The sequence below is a fragment of the Schistocerca gregaria genome, chromosome 8 (assembly GCF_023897955.1).
Source record: "Schistocerca gregaria isolate iqSchGreg1 chromosome 8, iqSchGreg1.2, whole genome shotgun sequence".
Taxonomy (NCBI): Eukaryota; Metazoa; Arthropoda; class Insecta; order Orthoptera; family Acrididae; genus Schistocerca; species Schistocerca gregaria.
In genome coordinates, this window is record NC_064927.1 from 319,754,258 (window position 1) to 319,767,234 (window position 12,977).

A 12,977-nucleotide genomic window follows, 5' to 3' on the forward strand; every position below is an offset into this window, starting at 1 on the left:
CTACAAAATAAAGGATCCATTAAATAAATTATCCATCGTCTTTAGTGAGCATATGTTATGGTATACGTTAGAGTATTTTCAGGTAACATGAGAAAGCCAAATCTGTATTAAAACTGAAATGTATTATTGTAATAACATAATACATTTATTGACAACAAATAAAAAATAGATAACCTTATTTGGGTTTTGCTGGTTAACGGTTTCCATTACAACTTAGTAATAAATCAAAAGTCCTAATGACTATGTGATGGATGCTGCACATACCGGTAAAATACAATATATTTTAATATGTTTCCACTGTAATATCACACAATATTTGGCACACATTGACAAATAGTGTGTGACTAAAATAAGTTACATTTTTTTCCAAAGTGCAAAAAATTTGATTCTGAAATTTTAAGAATTAAAAAAATGTTTTAGGAAAATTCATCAAAGTTATGAATATAGTTGTAGAACATATTTTATAGCTTTTAAGAAACTGAATAAAATGATAAATTTAGCTCAGTAAGTCAAATATTTTTCGAGATATGATTTTTTAAGGTTTCAAAAGTGACAAAGTGTTACAATTTTGGAAACTTTACAAATGAATAACTGAAAAAATGAAAGGCCCAAAAAATTTAATGTCGGATTTGTCATGCAGAGAACTGTTACTAGCTATGTACAAAAACTGTCAAAATCTGAGATGTCAAGAACCAGGGTATTGGTTAATTTTCCCGAGACTGAACCTAATATTGTATTCTCAATCACAAAGTTGACACTACATTACATCTGAAAAACCAACCAAGTATATTTAAAATGTCCTCTGACAAATATAGTGCTCTATTTTACATTTACTACTGAGCTCAAAGAAACATATGTGAAAGCTGTAATATATTGACAACAACCTCTATGAATTTTAATAGCACTGGATAATTATCTTTCAACTTCAATTAATTATAATTATATTTGTCTCAGCCAGTGTACATATTATTATTTGCTACTGTCATCACTCTACTGGTTAATATTAGTAGCCTACTTGATGGCAAGGAGAATTAATTGGGTTACAATAATACATACTGTTATAAGCACCTATCCTGGCTCAACCACCTGCACAAAAAAAGTAAAGGATTGAAAAAAATTACAGCAAACAATGATATAAGGCCAAAGTTGCAGTTGTGAGATAAATCATTTATACAATCAACAGCAAATATGGTGCCCTTTAAGGAGTGATATTTCATTTGGTTAAACTATGTAGATAATTTAATAATTCAAAATGAAGGAACAAAATTAGAAACCCATTTACATATTTGAAATAATGTTCACATTTATGTGAACACAGAAAAATCCTAAAATTCTGCACCTCCACTAAAACGGCATTAACATATAAAAGGGCTGCATACTCTGAATCCCCTTGATATAAAAGGTGGTAATAAAATAGCAAAATAATAGAAATATAGCAGGAAACAAATTATGAGAATAAAATACAATGAAGGAGGCACAGCAGTATATCATTTCAGAAATAAAAATCAGTTTGCTGAAATGGTACACCAACAATGGACAACAAGTAATGATACCTCAAAAAATAGAAGGGAACTATGAACATGGATACAAATATAACAAACTTCTAACAAGCAGTGTAACTTTCAATATTACAATCAAAACTACAGATTACGGTGGAACATTCATTGGGAAGATTGTTATAAAAGACTGATTCAAAATGGACTTGGTCTCAGGTGAGGCCTTTGTGTTTTTGTCAAGTGTAAAGATGAAACAGAAGCACCTGGTGTAGTTGGAGATACAAGTGAAATGTTGGTGAGAAGAAAATACATTTGGAAATACCAACCGAGTAGACTCCACCTTGTGAACTCGCTGGGGATACACAGGAAGAGCGGGCAGACTCCTCCTCTTCTACAGCAAGAGTATCGTGTTCTTCAGGATGCGTTTCAAGCGTTCTCTCCCCTGTGACCAAAATAAGAAACAAAACTATGTAAATGAAAACCTTCAACTTTGTTTTATAAACCATATTAATGAAGTCTGCCTATTTCGTCTTTAAGATACCTGTATGTTACTTGGTTACTTCTAACTTCACTTCAAATACAAAAATCATAGTTCAGTAAGCATAATCACCCCATTAATAATAAGTCCATCAAATACACTATAAAGAACACCATACAGGTAAAAACTGGAAGCATGTGAGTCTTCTGCAGATGGAAATAAACATTTTTACAAGGCCATGATTTGATTCTGAATAACCATTTCAAAATAACAAAGACAAACAGAATCTTAGTCACTGTTGCACCATGATCACAATGGATTTTAGAACCCAGTATCCAATGGGAAAGTTACCAGAAGTGTTCTTTACTCACTTTTCCTCAATTTTTCCCCTCATGTCTGCACAAAACTCTATATAAAGAACTGCCATTACTTGTGATCAAGAAATATAAATGAACTGAACTGTGATAAAAATTAAATTATGTGAATTGAAATATACAACAAAATGTGTGCACAAGTAGTATAGGCATAAAAGGTGTAATTGCCTATGAGGTGGAATTCTAAAATGGGAAACACAAAACAATACCCAAAGTAAACTGCAATGTACAATCGAATAGCTGCAGTATCTGAAAGAAATATCTAAAAGTTTATAGCATTAGTCAAATAACACAGTATTTTAACAACTTAAATAGAGCACAGAAAAAAGGGGATAGGAAACCAATTAACATTCATTTCCCTTTTTCACACTACACATGTTCAATGAACCCACCTTTTACACACACACACACACACACACACACACACACACACACACACACATTATGGAGAGACCCATTTAACATGCACCATTACCACATTTGTTTTATGTTATGTTTGGCTGTGAAGTGTGTGTATTCAGTTAATGGAAAAAACATTCACCAAAGTGTTGTTTTAAGAAGAGATAAATTTAATAGCTGCATACAATTGCATGGAGATTCAATGGTAGGCTGTACTTATCTTCACCAAAAAAATTCCAGGTATCGCCGATAAACATATTTAAAACTCTACACCTAGGTTTTGGAACAGTTAAAGGCAGAGCCCAGTTGTCATTTCTTGGCTGGTACTTGCACAGAAGTTTCACTAGTGTTGAGTGCAGCAAGTTAAATCAAATGAGATTTCTCTCTCTCTTTCTTGTGTGTATTCTTGATTGTCAATGGTGGCGTGAGTGTGGGGAAAGCCATTGGGAATACACATAAATTCAGATCAATTAACACTTTACAAAAACAATTCTGTGATATTTGGAAAAAATTAATATAGAGTAAAAGATGACCACTTGTGATATGAAAAGAATACAGAAAAAATATCACATAGGTCAGTTCATATCAAATACTAATATTCTTCATGAACTCATGATTCACAATCACATTTAGAAAACTAATTACAAGAATTAACATTTACATTTGTCAAACTGTAGTTTACATAATTTGAAGCAGAAGTTTTCACACAGAGTAAATTACAACTAAGAAATATGGCACAAGGTTTAGTGTGAAATTAATAAAAATAAGTAAGCAGAGAAATTATGTTTATTTGTTACAGAAATATTGCAAGAAAACATGCATGATATGGCCCAGTTGCATTAAATATGAGTAAATGTACATTATACACACAGCAGAGGATGGGCAACACCAGTGGAACACAAATAAGAAAAGACAGAAGCTCTACTTAGACAATACAACCAACTTTAAGCTTACCCTGGTTAGCTATTGTTCACATACTGAGATAGAAGTAAAGAAATTACAAAAATTTATTTGTTTTAACACTTTGTAAAAAAAACTTGTCATTAACTTCATTAGAACTTCATGAAAATCCATATAAAAAAAAGAAGCAATTCAGGCTACCATAAGATGATGATCAGCTGTTTGTGTTGGCACAAAATAAGAAATTTCAGTAAATTGATGTTAATCAGAAAAACTGTTATGTCAGTTCCAAAAACTGTACATTTTGTTATTTATGTTAGAGAAGGTTTTACATTTTAGTGGCTTACAATGCAATATGTATGATATGTCAGTTTTCAAAGGGAAAGTTACGCTTACCCATGTCATCAGCTAGAGGATCTGAATGTGTGCCACTGTCAAGTGATGGATTCGTTGTCACAATGACAGCTCCAGATTGTGCTGCCGTCTTTGCTGAAAACATAATCCAAAATTACCTCACATATCTGAGTCACATGAAAACTGTGTTGTAAAACAACTTCATAAGTTTCTATATTATTCTGAAGTGCCAAAAACAAAAATTGTTGACATGTCAATGGCAAATTGCAAGGATAATTTTAGATCATAACTAGCATGATTAGAAATTAGGAATTTTTTTCCTTTTAAGGAGGATGTAACAGACCTATTGTTTCCTTTAATTTTATGAATAGTACAGATAAGATACACTGGGCATACAGCTTGACAACTTATTGGTAGATGGATGAAAAGACCAAAGTGATGATCTACTAGAAGGTGAGCACATGTGAACATGGCACTATATTATTTTGTCTACTACCAGCTTAAAATGATTATTACATGTGGACATGGCACTATATTATATTATCTACTACCTGATTAACTGAAAAGCGTATTTCAGGTAGGAGTGGGAATGGGGATGGATGGGTCATTTAGCTTTAACCAAACTCAACACTGAGTTGCTGTTTATATATGTTCGTGATCAATATTTACATACTTTTCATTTGCTATGGTTGCCATGACTATTTTCATAAGACTTGACACCAGTTTTTGTGTGTGTGTGTGTGTGTGTGTGTGTGTGTGTGTGTGTGTGTGTGTGTGTGTGTGTTTTCGTGTGTGTGTTCTAATTACAGTAAAAACTTGATTAACCCTCACTCTTTAAACCATCAGTTTCTGATAACATTCAGTTTCTGATAACCGTCACTGCTGTAACAGCATGATAATACTGTAATAACAGAATGCTCTACGGTGCAGTGACGCGTTTGCTTTATTTATTTACTCTATTTTAGTAGGAAGTAAATGTACCCGCCCGCCATAGAATGGTACATAAAATATTACCTTCAGTTGACGTCCAAACACATCTCCTCTTTTCTTGTCTTTGTCTCACTTGTGAGTCAACGATCACCACTGGATCGGTTTCCAGTTGTGGCGAGAACACTGTAATTGTCACAGTGTATCTAGCGGGCTGTGCCATGTTATGTGTTTTCCACTTGAATAAGCTTTATTGACTAATATTTTACACTACCGTATTTGGTGCAGGTGTGTGTGATACAGTGACTTGATAAAATGTCTGAAAAACATAAACATGTTGTTTTAGGACTTAATCAAAAACTTGAAATTATAAAACGCTTAAGAAAGGGCGAAACTGCGACAAGTGTAGCACTGATTTATGGTATTGGAAGAACAACAGTTAACAATATAAAACGTGATGCTGATAAAATAGAACAACATGTGTCAACATTGCAGAACATGGATGGAGATGTGCAAACAAGAAAGACAATGAAACCTCCAGAATATGATGAATTGGACACTGCAATGTACTGATGGTTTATTCAAGCAAGAAGTCAGGGGATTCCACTTTCAGGGCCTATAATAATGGCCAAGGCTGTTGCAATGAACAACAAACTTGATGGTGATTCGTCTTTTAAAGCAAGTATCGGATGACTCAACAAGTTTAAATTTCGTTGTGGCATTCGCCAACTTGATATCAGTGGAGAAATACTCAGGGCGGATAGCTCTGTAATTTCTGAGTTCTGGGAACAATTTAAAGAAAAAATGGCTGAACTGAATCTTGTTAGGGAGCAAGTTTACAATTATGATGAAACTGGGCTTCATTGGAAGGCTTTACCACAAAAGACATTAGCATCACACTCTGAAAAAGCTGCTCCAGGTTTCAAAGTACAAAAAGATCACATCACTGCTATGATTTGCGCAAATGCAACCGGCAATCATAGGCTACCCCTACTTGTGATTGGGAAATCAAGAAAACTTCAAGAATTTGAATTTGAATGCCCTCCCTGCACAATACTATGGCCAGAAGATTGCTTGGACGGATCAATCAATTTTTTCTGACTGGTTTCACAAACAATTTGTACCTCAAGTTAGAGCACATTTGGCTGAAAGAAAGTTGCCACAGAAAGCGCTATTGCTATTAGACAATGCCCCAATGCACCCTACTTGTGAAACGAAAAGTGATGACGGCAACATAACATGTCTCTTCCTTCCAGGAAACACAACTTCACTTATACAGCCCATGGATGAGGGAATCATCGAAAACATGAAACGTCGTTATAGAAAAATATTTATCGAAAGTTTGCTCTCATCTGATGAATCAACATCTGTAAAACAGTTTTGGAGGTCTTACAGTATTAAAGATGCCATTTTAAATGTTGCCAATGCATGGAGTGATTTGTCAGTGTCAAATCTCAAGAACGGGAATAAACTTTGGCATCAACCTAGAGGTGAAGAATCAGAGAAACCTGATTGTGTGACAGTTAACGAGATGGTCAGTTTGTGCAATAATTTACAAATCAAAACAACTTTGATGTCAGAAGAAGAATCAGAGTGGTTAGAGTGTGACAAAGTGGACGGGGTTTTTCGAATTTTGAGTGATGACGAAATTGTTGCCAGTGTAAGAGCCACCAAAGAAGAAGAAGGGGCTGATGAAGAAGAGTGTTCAAACCATGAAGAAAAACAAACTATTAGCCATTCAGAGGCTGAAACAATGCTGTCCAAGTGTATAGAATGGTTTGAAAGTCAAGAAGAGGCTAATGCAACGCAGGCACGACTGCTCCGAAAAATACAAAATATTGCCGCAGTGAAAGCTAAATCATCACAAAGACAGAAAAAATTGACTGACTATTTCCAAGCTAGATAAACTATTTCATCTGTAAGTTTATAGTACAGTACTGTACATTACATATTTTTCAACTTTTGTAGCTACTGTATGGATGTTTTTATCATGTAATAATTAGTTTTATTTGCTATTAAAATCGTGTTTAATTTGTTTTTGCTCCAAAATATTATTATATTACTGTGAGAGTGATATGTGTCTATACATAAAATAATTGATTGAGGTTATGTTTTGGAGGAAAACAGTGTTACTGTTATCCGTCTATTCGCTCAACCGCCACGACCACGGTCCCGAAGATGACGGTTAATCGAGTTTCCACTGTACTCTTAGTTTCTTGTTTCCATTTCTAATTGTTCCGGTTATTTGTAAGAGACTTTTAATCTTATGGATAAGTTTCTATCACTATGAAGAGAGACATCAATTATTTCTTACTCTTTCCTTATTATTATTTCACTGTATAATTGCATTCAATCATTCATATTCTCTTGAGCCTCTATACTCATCAACCATTTGATGCCTACTGCTAGATAAAAATCATCCTCTAGGCTTTTACATAGTTTACAGTCTTCAGCCTTATGCACACCAAGTTGCAAATGCATCTTCCGTTAGACTGCCACATCGTTCTTTTTGTACCTCCTGTAATCTAATAAAGTATTCTTTGGCCCACCTAGCAACTAGTTGTCAGACTGTGTATCATCATTACAACTTCATGACAATAATAGTTACGTCTTCCACTACAGACTACCCTGATACATTTGTTTCTATTAGCAATTACCTACATGCATCTCACTATAGCTCTCTGAGAAATCGAGTATTTAATGGTTTTCATGGAGGAAGTCAATAACACCTGCCACAAACCATAAAAGGAAGTAAACATTGATTGTAACATTTCTTTTTCGCTCAGATTGGAAGCTTAGTTCGGAAAACTATTTAATTTAGCAAAAGGGCTTAAGAACATCTTTTAACCCTCTGTTTGTTTTATTTGTTGTCCAATCAACTGTTGTATTCCACTGACCAAGATATAAAAATGCATCAACAGCTTCTGTGACTTCATTGATATTTTGTCTAAGTTGGTTTTTAGTATTGGATGGGATGAGAAGCAAAGTAAAATTGTTGGGGACTTCACTGGACGAGATTATAAAACCTTAGAACTTAAAAGTGGAAGACAGGGTAAAATACAGGACACAGATTTCTACTAATACATCACGCACAAGTTAATAAGAGTGAAAAGCTAAACGCATTGTGTGTAACAGAGGTGGAATGGGGGAGGGCAAAAAATAGACAAGTCAGAAAATGAAAGATGTAGAAAACTAAAATGAAGTGAAGAAAGGAATAGTTACTGTGAATAAATGCTCAAATGGAAGGAATTGCTGTAAAGTAAGGCCAGGCGGGTGGCGAAAAACAAGGACATGTTGCAGTGTTAGTTCCCACCTGAGGAGTTTTGAGAAACTGCTGTCTGGGGGAAGAATCCAGATGGTGCTTGTGATGAAACAGGCATCAAGGTCATGACTGTCATGTTGTACAGCATGCTCTGTAACAGGATATTGTGTGCTGCCCGTATGCACTCTCTGCCCCTGCTCATTCACCCTGACTGATAACTGGGTGGTAGTCATGCCGTCATAAAATGCTGAAAAGTATTTACATAACAGCTGGTATATGACATGCATTGTTTCACAGGTGACTCTCTCTTTGACAATATATGTTTTGCCAGTTACGGGGCTAGAATAGGTAGTGGTAGCAGGGTGCATAGAGCAAGTCTTGCAAAAGGGAATGTCACAGGGGTAGGAGGCTTAGGGTAGGGAGATGGGTGCAGAAAAAGCATAGGGTCATAGCCTTGTCGAAGTAGCTGATTGGTACATTCAAGAGCAGAGTACTACAGGGTGACAAGTGGTGTGCTCTGCAGTTTTATTTTTGGAGGGATCAGCAGTACCAGCATTGGTTGTGATGGCCCAGGAAATCCACTTTTGAAGTAGGCTGTTGGGATGACTACGTCTAGTAAAGGCTGAAGTGAGAGTGGTGGTGGTTTATTGCTGTAAAGAGTCTGCATCTAAACAAATACATTTGCCTCAAATGCCAAGGCTATATGAGAGGGAACGTTTGACATGGAAAGGATGGAAACTGTCAAAATGTAAGTACAGTTGTTTGCCAGTAGGTTTGTGTAGATGGAAGTGTGTAGCTGGCCTTTGGTGAGGATGAGATCAATATCAAGCACAGTGGCATAGGATTTGGAATAGGGCCACGTGAAATTTAACTGGGAGAACCTATATAGAGACTCAAGAAATTTTAACATATCAGCCTCACCATGAGGCCACACGGCAAAGATATTATCAATTTATCTAAAACAAACCAGGGGCTGAAGGCTTATCATCCCACAAAATGGCATCAATGATGACAAGCAAGGCATGTTTTGAGAGTGGGATGGGCATGTATTTCAGACGATAAAGGAAATGGTTGGCATCTTTAATATAGGAGGAAAGTCTTTGCAGGTATTGATCAACTGCTTTGAAGCCAGCAACTATAGGATGGCCAGGATGACTAGGTTTGTGGATCTTAGCACTAAGGTAAAAGGTGGGGGTGCATGGTTTGGGTGGGGTAAGAAGTTCTATGGTTTGAGGTGTAAGAGGTCTGAAGATTTTAGGAGAGACTGCAGGTCTATTCAAATCACAGGAATGGGATATTGATGGCAGATGCTGTAAGTAGAGCTGTCAAACAGCTAGTGTAGGCCTTCACTAATATACCTCTGTCAGTTAACTTACACAGTGGTATACCCTTTGTCTGCTGGGAGGATAATGATGGAGTCACCAGCTTTTAGGGAATGTAGAGCCTGGAGTTCTGCATAGGAGAGGTTAAGGTCATGTTGTAGTGACTTGAGGAAAGTTGGGAAGCAATACTGGATATGAGGAATTCTTGGAAGGCTTGTACAGGATGATTCTGAGGTGGTGGATCACGTTGGGATCATGGTCGGAATTCTTCAAGGTTTGCTGTGGGAAAGGTTTTGGGACTGGGTTGCAAAGTGATGTTTCCAGTTGACATTACATATACGTCCTTCATCAAAGCAGCATCGTTAAATGCAGGTTTAGGACTGAAAGTGAGACCCTTGGATCATACAGATAATTCATGGGGGATAGTGTTTTCGATGAGAGGTTGAGAACACTGTACTGTTGTGACTGGTTCTTATGATTATGATTATTGCAGGTCTGGTAGGCAGTGGTGAAGGCTGCGGGATGTTAAGAAGGTTGGCCATGCTCAGTCTGTAGTAGAGGAGCGATGGTTGATGGTGTGGCTGTTTGGGGAGTTGCAGAGGGCAGGAAGGGAAACACCACTATTGAGGTAGTTTAAGATGAGGTGGAATAGGTTTTTGAGGTGAAGTCTGACATGTTGTTGCAGTCTGAAGTGGGCTCAGTGGATGATACCATTCAAAGGAAATATAACTGCAGGGATTGGGTTGGGTTGTTTGGGGAAGGAGACAAGACAGCGAGGTCATTGGTCTCATCGGATTTGGGAAGGAAGTCGGCTGTGCCCTTTGAAAGGAACCATCCCGGCATTTGCCTGGAGCGATTGAGGGAAATCACGGAAAACCTAAATCAGGATGGCCGGACACAGGATTGAACCGTTGTCCTCCCGAATGCGAGTCCAGTGTCTAACCACTGCGCCACCTTGCTCGGTCAAACATAACTGCAGGATTTTGTAGAAGGAGAGAGGTCTTGTGCAATGGAAACTGACAGATGAGTTGTGTAGATCACAGATTAGTTGGGTAAGTGCAAGATATTGCTGTATTTGAATCTGTAGAGTAGGACTACATCCAGAAACAGGGATTTACAATGTTAGGGCTTTGGAAATAACTCCAAGGGACATCAGGTTTCAAGAAACAAAATGTGGGACCTTAATTTTGATTGTGCAAATGCATGTTTTCAAAAAGAATAGATGTAATATGTGATGGGATTCATCATGGCAATAGAGGACGATTTGGAGTTTTAGAAATAGTGGGAGTAGCAAAAACAAGGGGCAGAGGGTGGAAAAAGATAGAAAAATAGAAGAGAAACCGGGAAAAAAATTGGAAAAATTCACATGAAAATCATAAGAACAGACAATGGGTGTGTGAGAAGTTCTCATCACAAGAGTGATCTATATGATCTGAAAAAGTGATTGCCCAAAAAAGAAAAACACCCCACGATAGGCAAAGTCATGAAAGGAGACGAAATTTAAAACCTGGCCAATGAAAAGAGAAAGTCATAGGAGATGAACAAAAATGTGCAAGAATTGCATATAAACGGGATAAGTGGAGGGTAGGAAAAATAATAGCTGTCAAATCTGATAATAAATCAGCGAGAGACGATTGGGAGAATATCCTGCAGTGTAGTGAACTGTAAGCAAATTATAAATAATGGTGGAATTCTTACATGCAAATTTGCAAATAATATTGGGCCCATTTACAAGCACATAAACTGCTACCAGAAAAGTTGTAGTGGCAAAGTATTGATTAATCAGGGAAGTACAGATAAATAAATGATCAGAATAATAGCACAAAGGGTAGAAAACAGACAATAGTTTCAACAAGATAGGCAACAACAAAGACAGACAAGAGGATTACGTAAGATGGAATGATGGCCATTTATGCTAATACAACAACAAAAATAATGAGTTATTTATAGAATAATATAAACAGATAGATAAAAAATCTACTCACACCGTGAGAGCAGGAGATACACACACACACACACACACACACACACACACACACACACACACACACACACACACACACACACACACATAAAAGGATTTAACTTTTACAAGCTTTCAGAGCCAGTGGCTCCTTCTTCTGGCAGAAGAGTGGAAGGGGAAGGAAGAGGGGTGAAGGAAAAGGACTGGGGAGGCTTAGAGAAAGGGGTACAGTTCAGAAAAGTCACCCAGAACCCCATGTCAGGAGAGACTTACCGGACGGGATGAGAAGGAAATACTGATTGTTGGGGACTGACTGGATGAAATTTGAAAACTTGAGAGCTTAAAGGTGGAAGGGAGGGTAATATGCAAGACAGAGATTATACTAAAACATTCTGCATAAGTTAATACAAGTGAAATGCTAAGTGAATACATTGCATTTTTTTCTTCAACAGTTCTTTATTGAACATAATTAGAATTACACACATGGAAGAATGGTGTTTTCTCTACATACACTATTTTTCCATGTTATCTCCATCCTGTTCTATGGCCTCCCTTCAGTGCGAAACAAGCGTATGTATGGCCTTGTTGATACCAATTCTTATCCTGGTGGTGGAGCCAGTGCTTCACTGTGTTAATCACCTCCTCCTCGTCCTCAAAATGCCTTCCGCAAATGGCATCCTTTAATGGTCCAAACAAGTAGAAGTCCGAGGCAGCTAGGTCAGAGTTGTAGGGCGGATGGGGTAACATTGTAAAAAGCTGTTTTGTGATGTGCTCAACAGTCCTCAGTTTTGTGTGGGGATGAGTGTTATCATGTTGCAGCAAAACATCTCCTGGGTTTCTGTGGCACCAAACTCACCAGAAGTGCATGTTGAGTTTTGTTAACGTGTTGACATATGATTCTGCAGTAATGATCCACCTCTTGGCATCACATCAATGAGAATCACACCTTCACAGTTCCAGAACATGATGATCATGACCTCACAGGTGGAAGCAGTTGCTTTGAATTTTTTCTCCTGTGGGGTGTGAGAATGGCACCATTCCATCGACTGTCATTTTGTTTTGGGCTCAAAATGGTGAACTCAGGTTTCATCACCTGTCAAAATCCAGGAGAAGAAGGCCTCCCCCCTCAGATTCAAAATGTTAAAACAAATCAAGACAAATATTTTTTCTGTGTGACTTGTGATCCACCATTAGACACCATGGGACCAATCATGACCACACTTTTGAATATCCAAGAGTGAAAATAATTGCATCCACACTGCCTTTGCTGATTGACCGATGCAGTGCCACCTGCCATATCATAAAGCATCTGTCCTCACAAATGACATCATCAGCTCATTGCAACATGTCAGGTGTGACAGCTGTAGATGGATTCCCCATCACTGCAAATCATGGAGCTCCACAGAACTGCCTTCTGGTGACCTCACCCTCTGTGCCCAGTGACTAACTGTACTTCTGTCGACAGCAGATGCTCCACAGACTTTGCACAAGTGATTGTGTAT

At 37.4% G+C, this 12,977-nt stretch overlaps 1 protein-coding gene across 7 annotated transcripts in view; it reads right to left on the reverse strand.

Moving 5' to 3' along the window:
- LOC126284259 (small G protein signaling modulator 1-like) overlaps positions 1 to 12,977 on the reverse strand; it is a 263,420-nt gene that overhangs the window by 58,156 nt on the left and 192,287 nt on the right. For all 7 annotated transcript variants that reach the window (XM_049983066.1, XM_049983065.1, XM_049983060.1 and 4 more), the window contains 2 exons: positions 4,044 to 4,136; positions 1,823 to 1,938 (listed from right to left, as the gene is read on the reverse strand). In XM_049983066.1, coding sequence (XP_049839023.1) covers positions 1,823 to 1,938; positions 4,044 to 4,136 — 209 coding nt within the window. The remainder of the gene's footprint in view (positions 1 to 1,822; positions 1,939 to 4,043; positions 4,137 to 12,977) is intronic.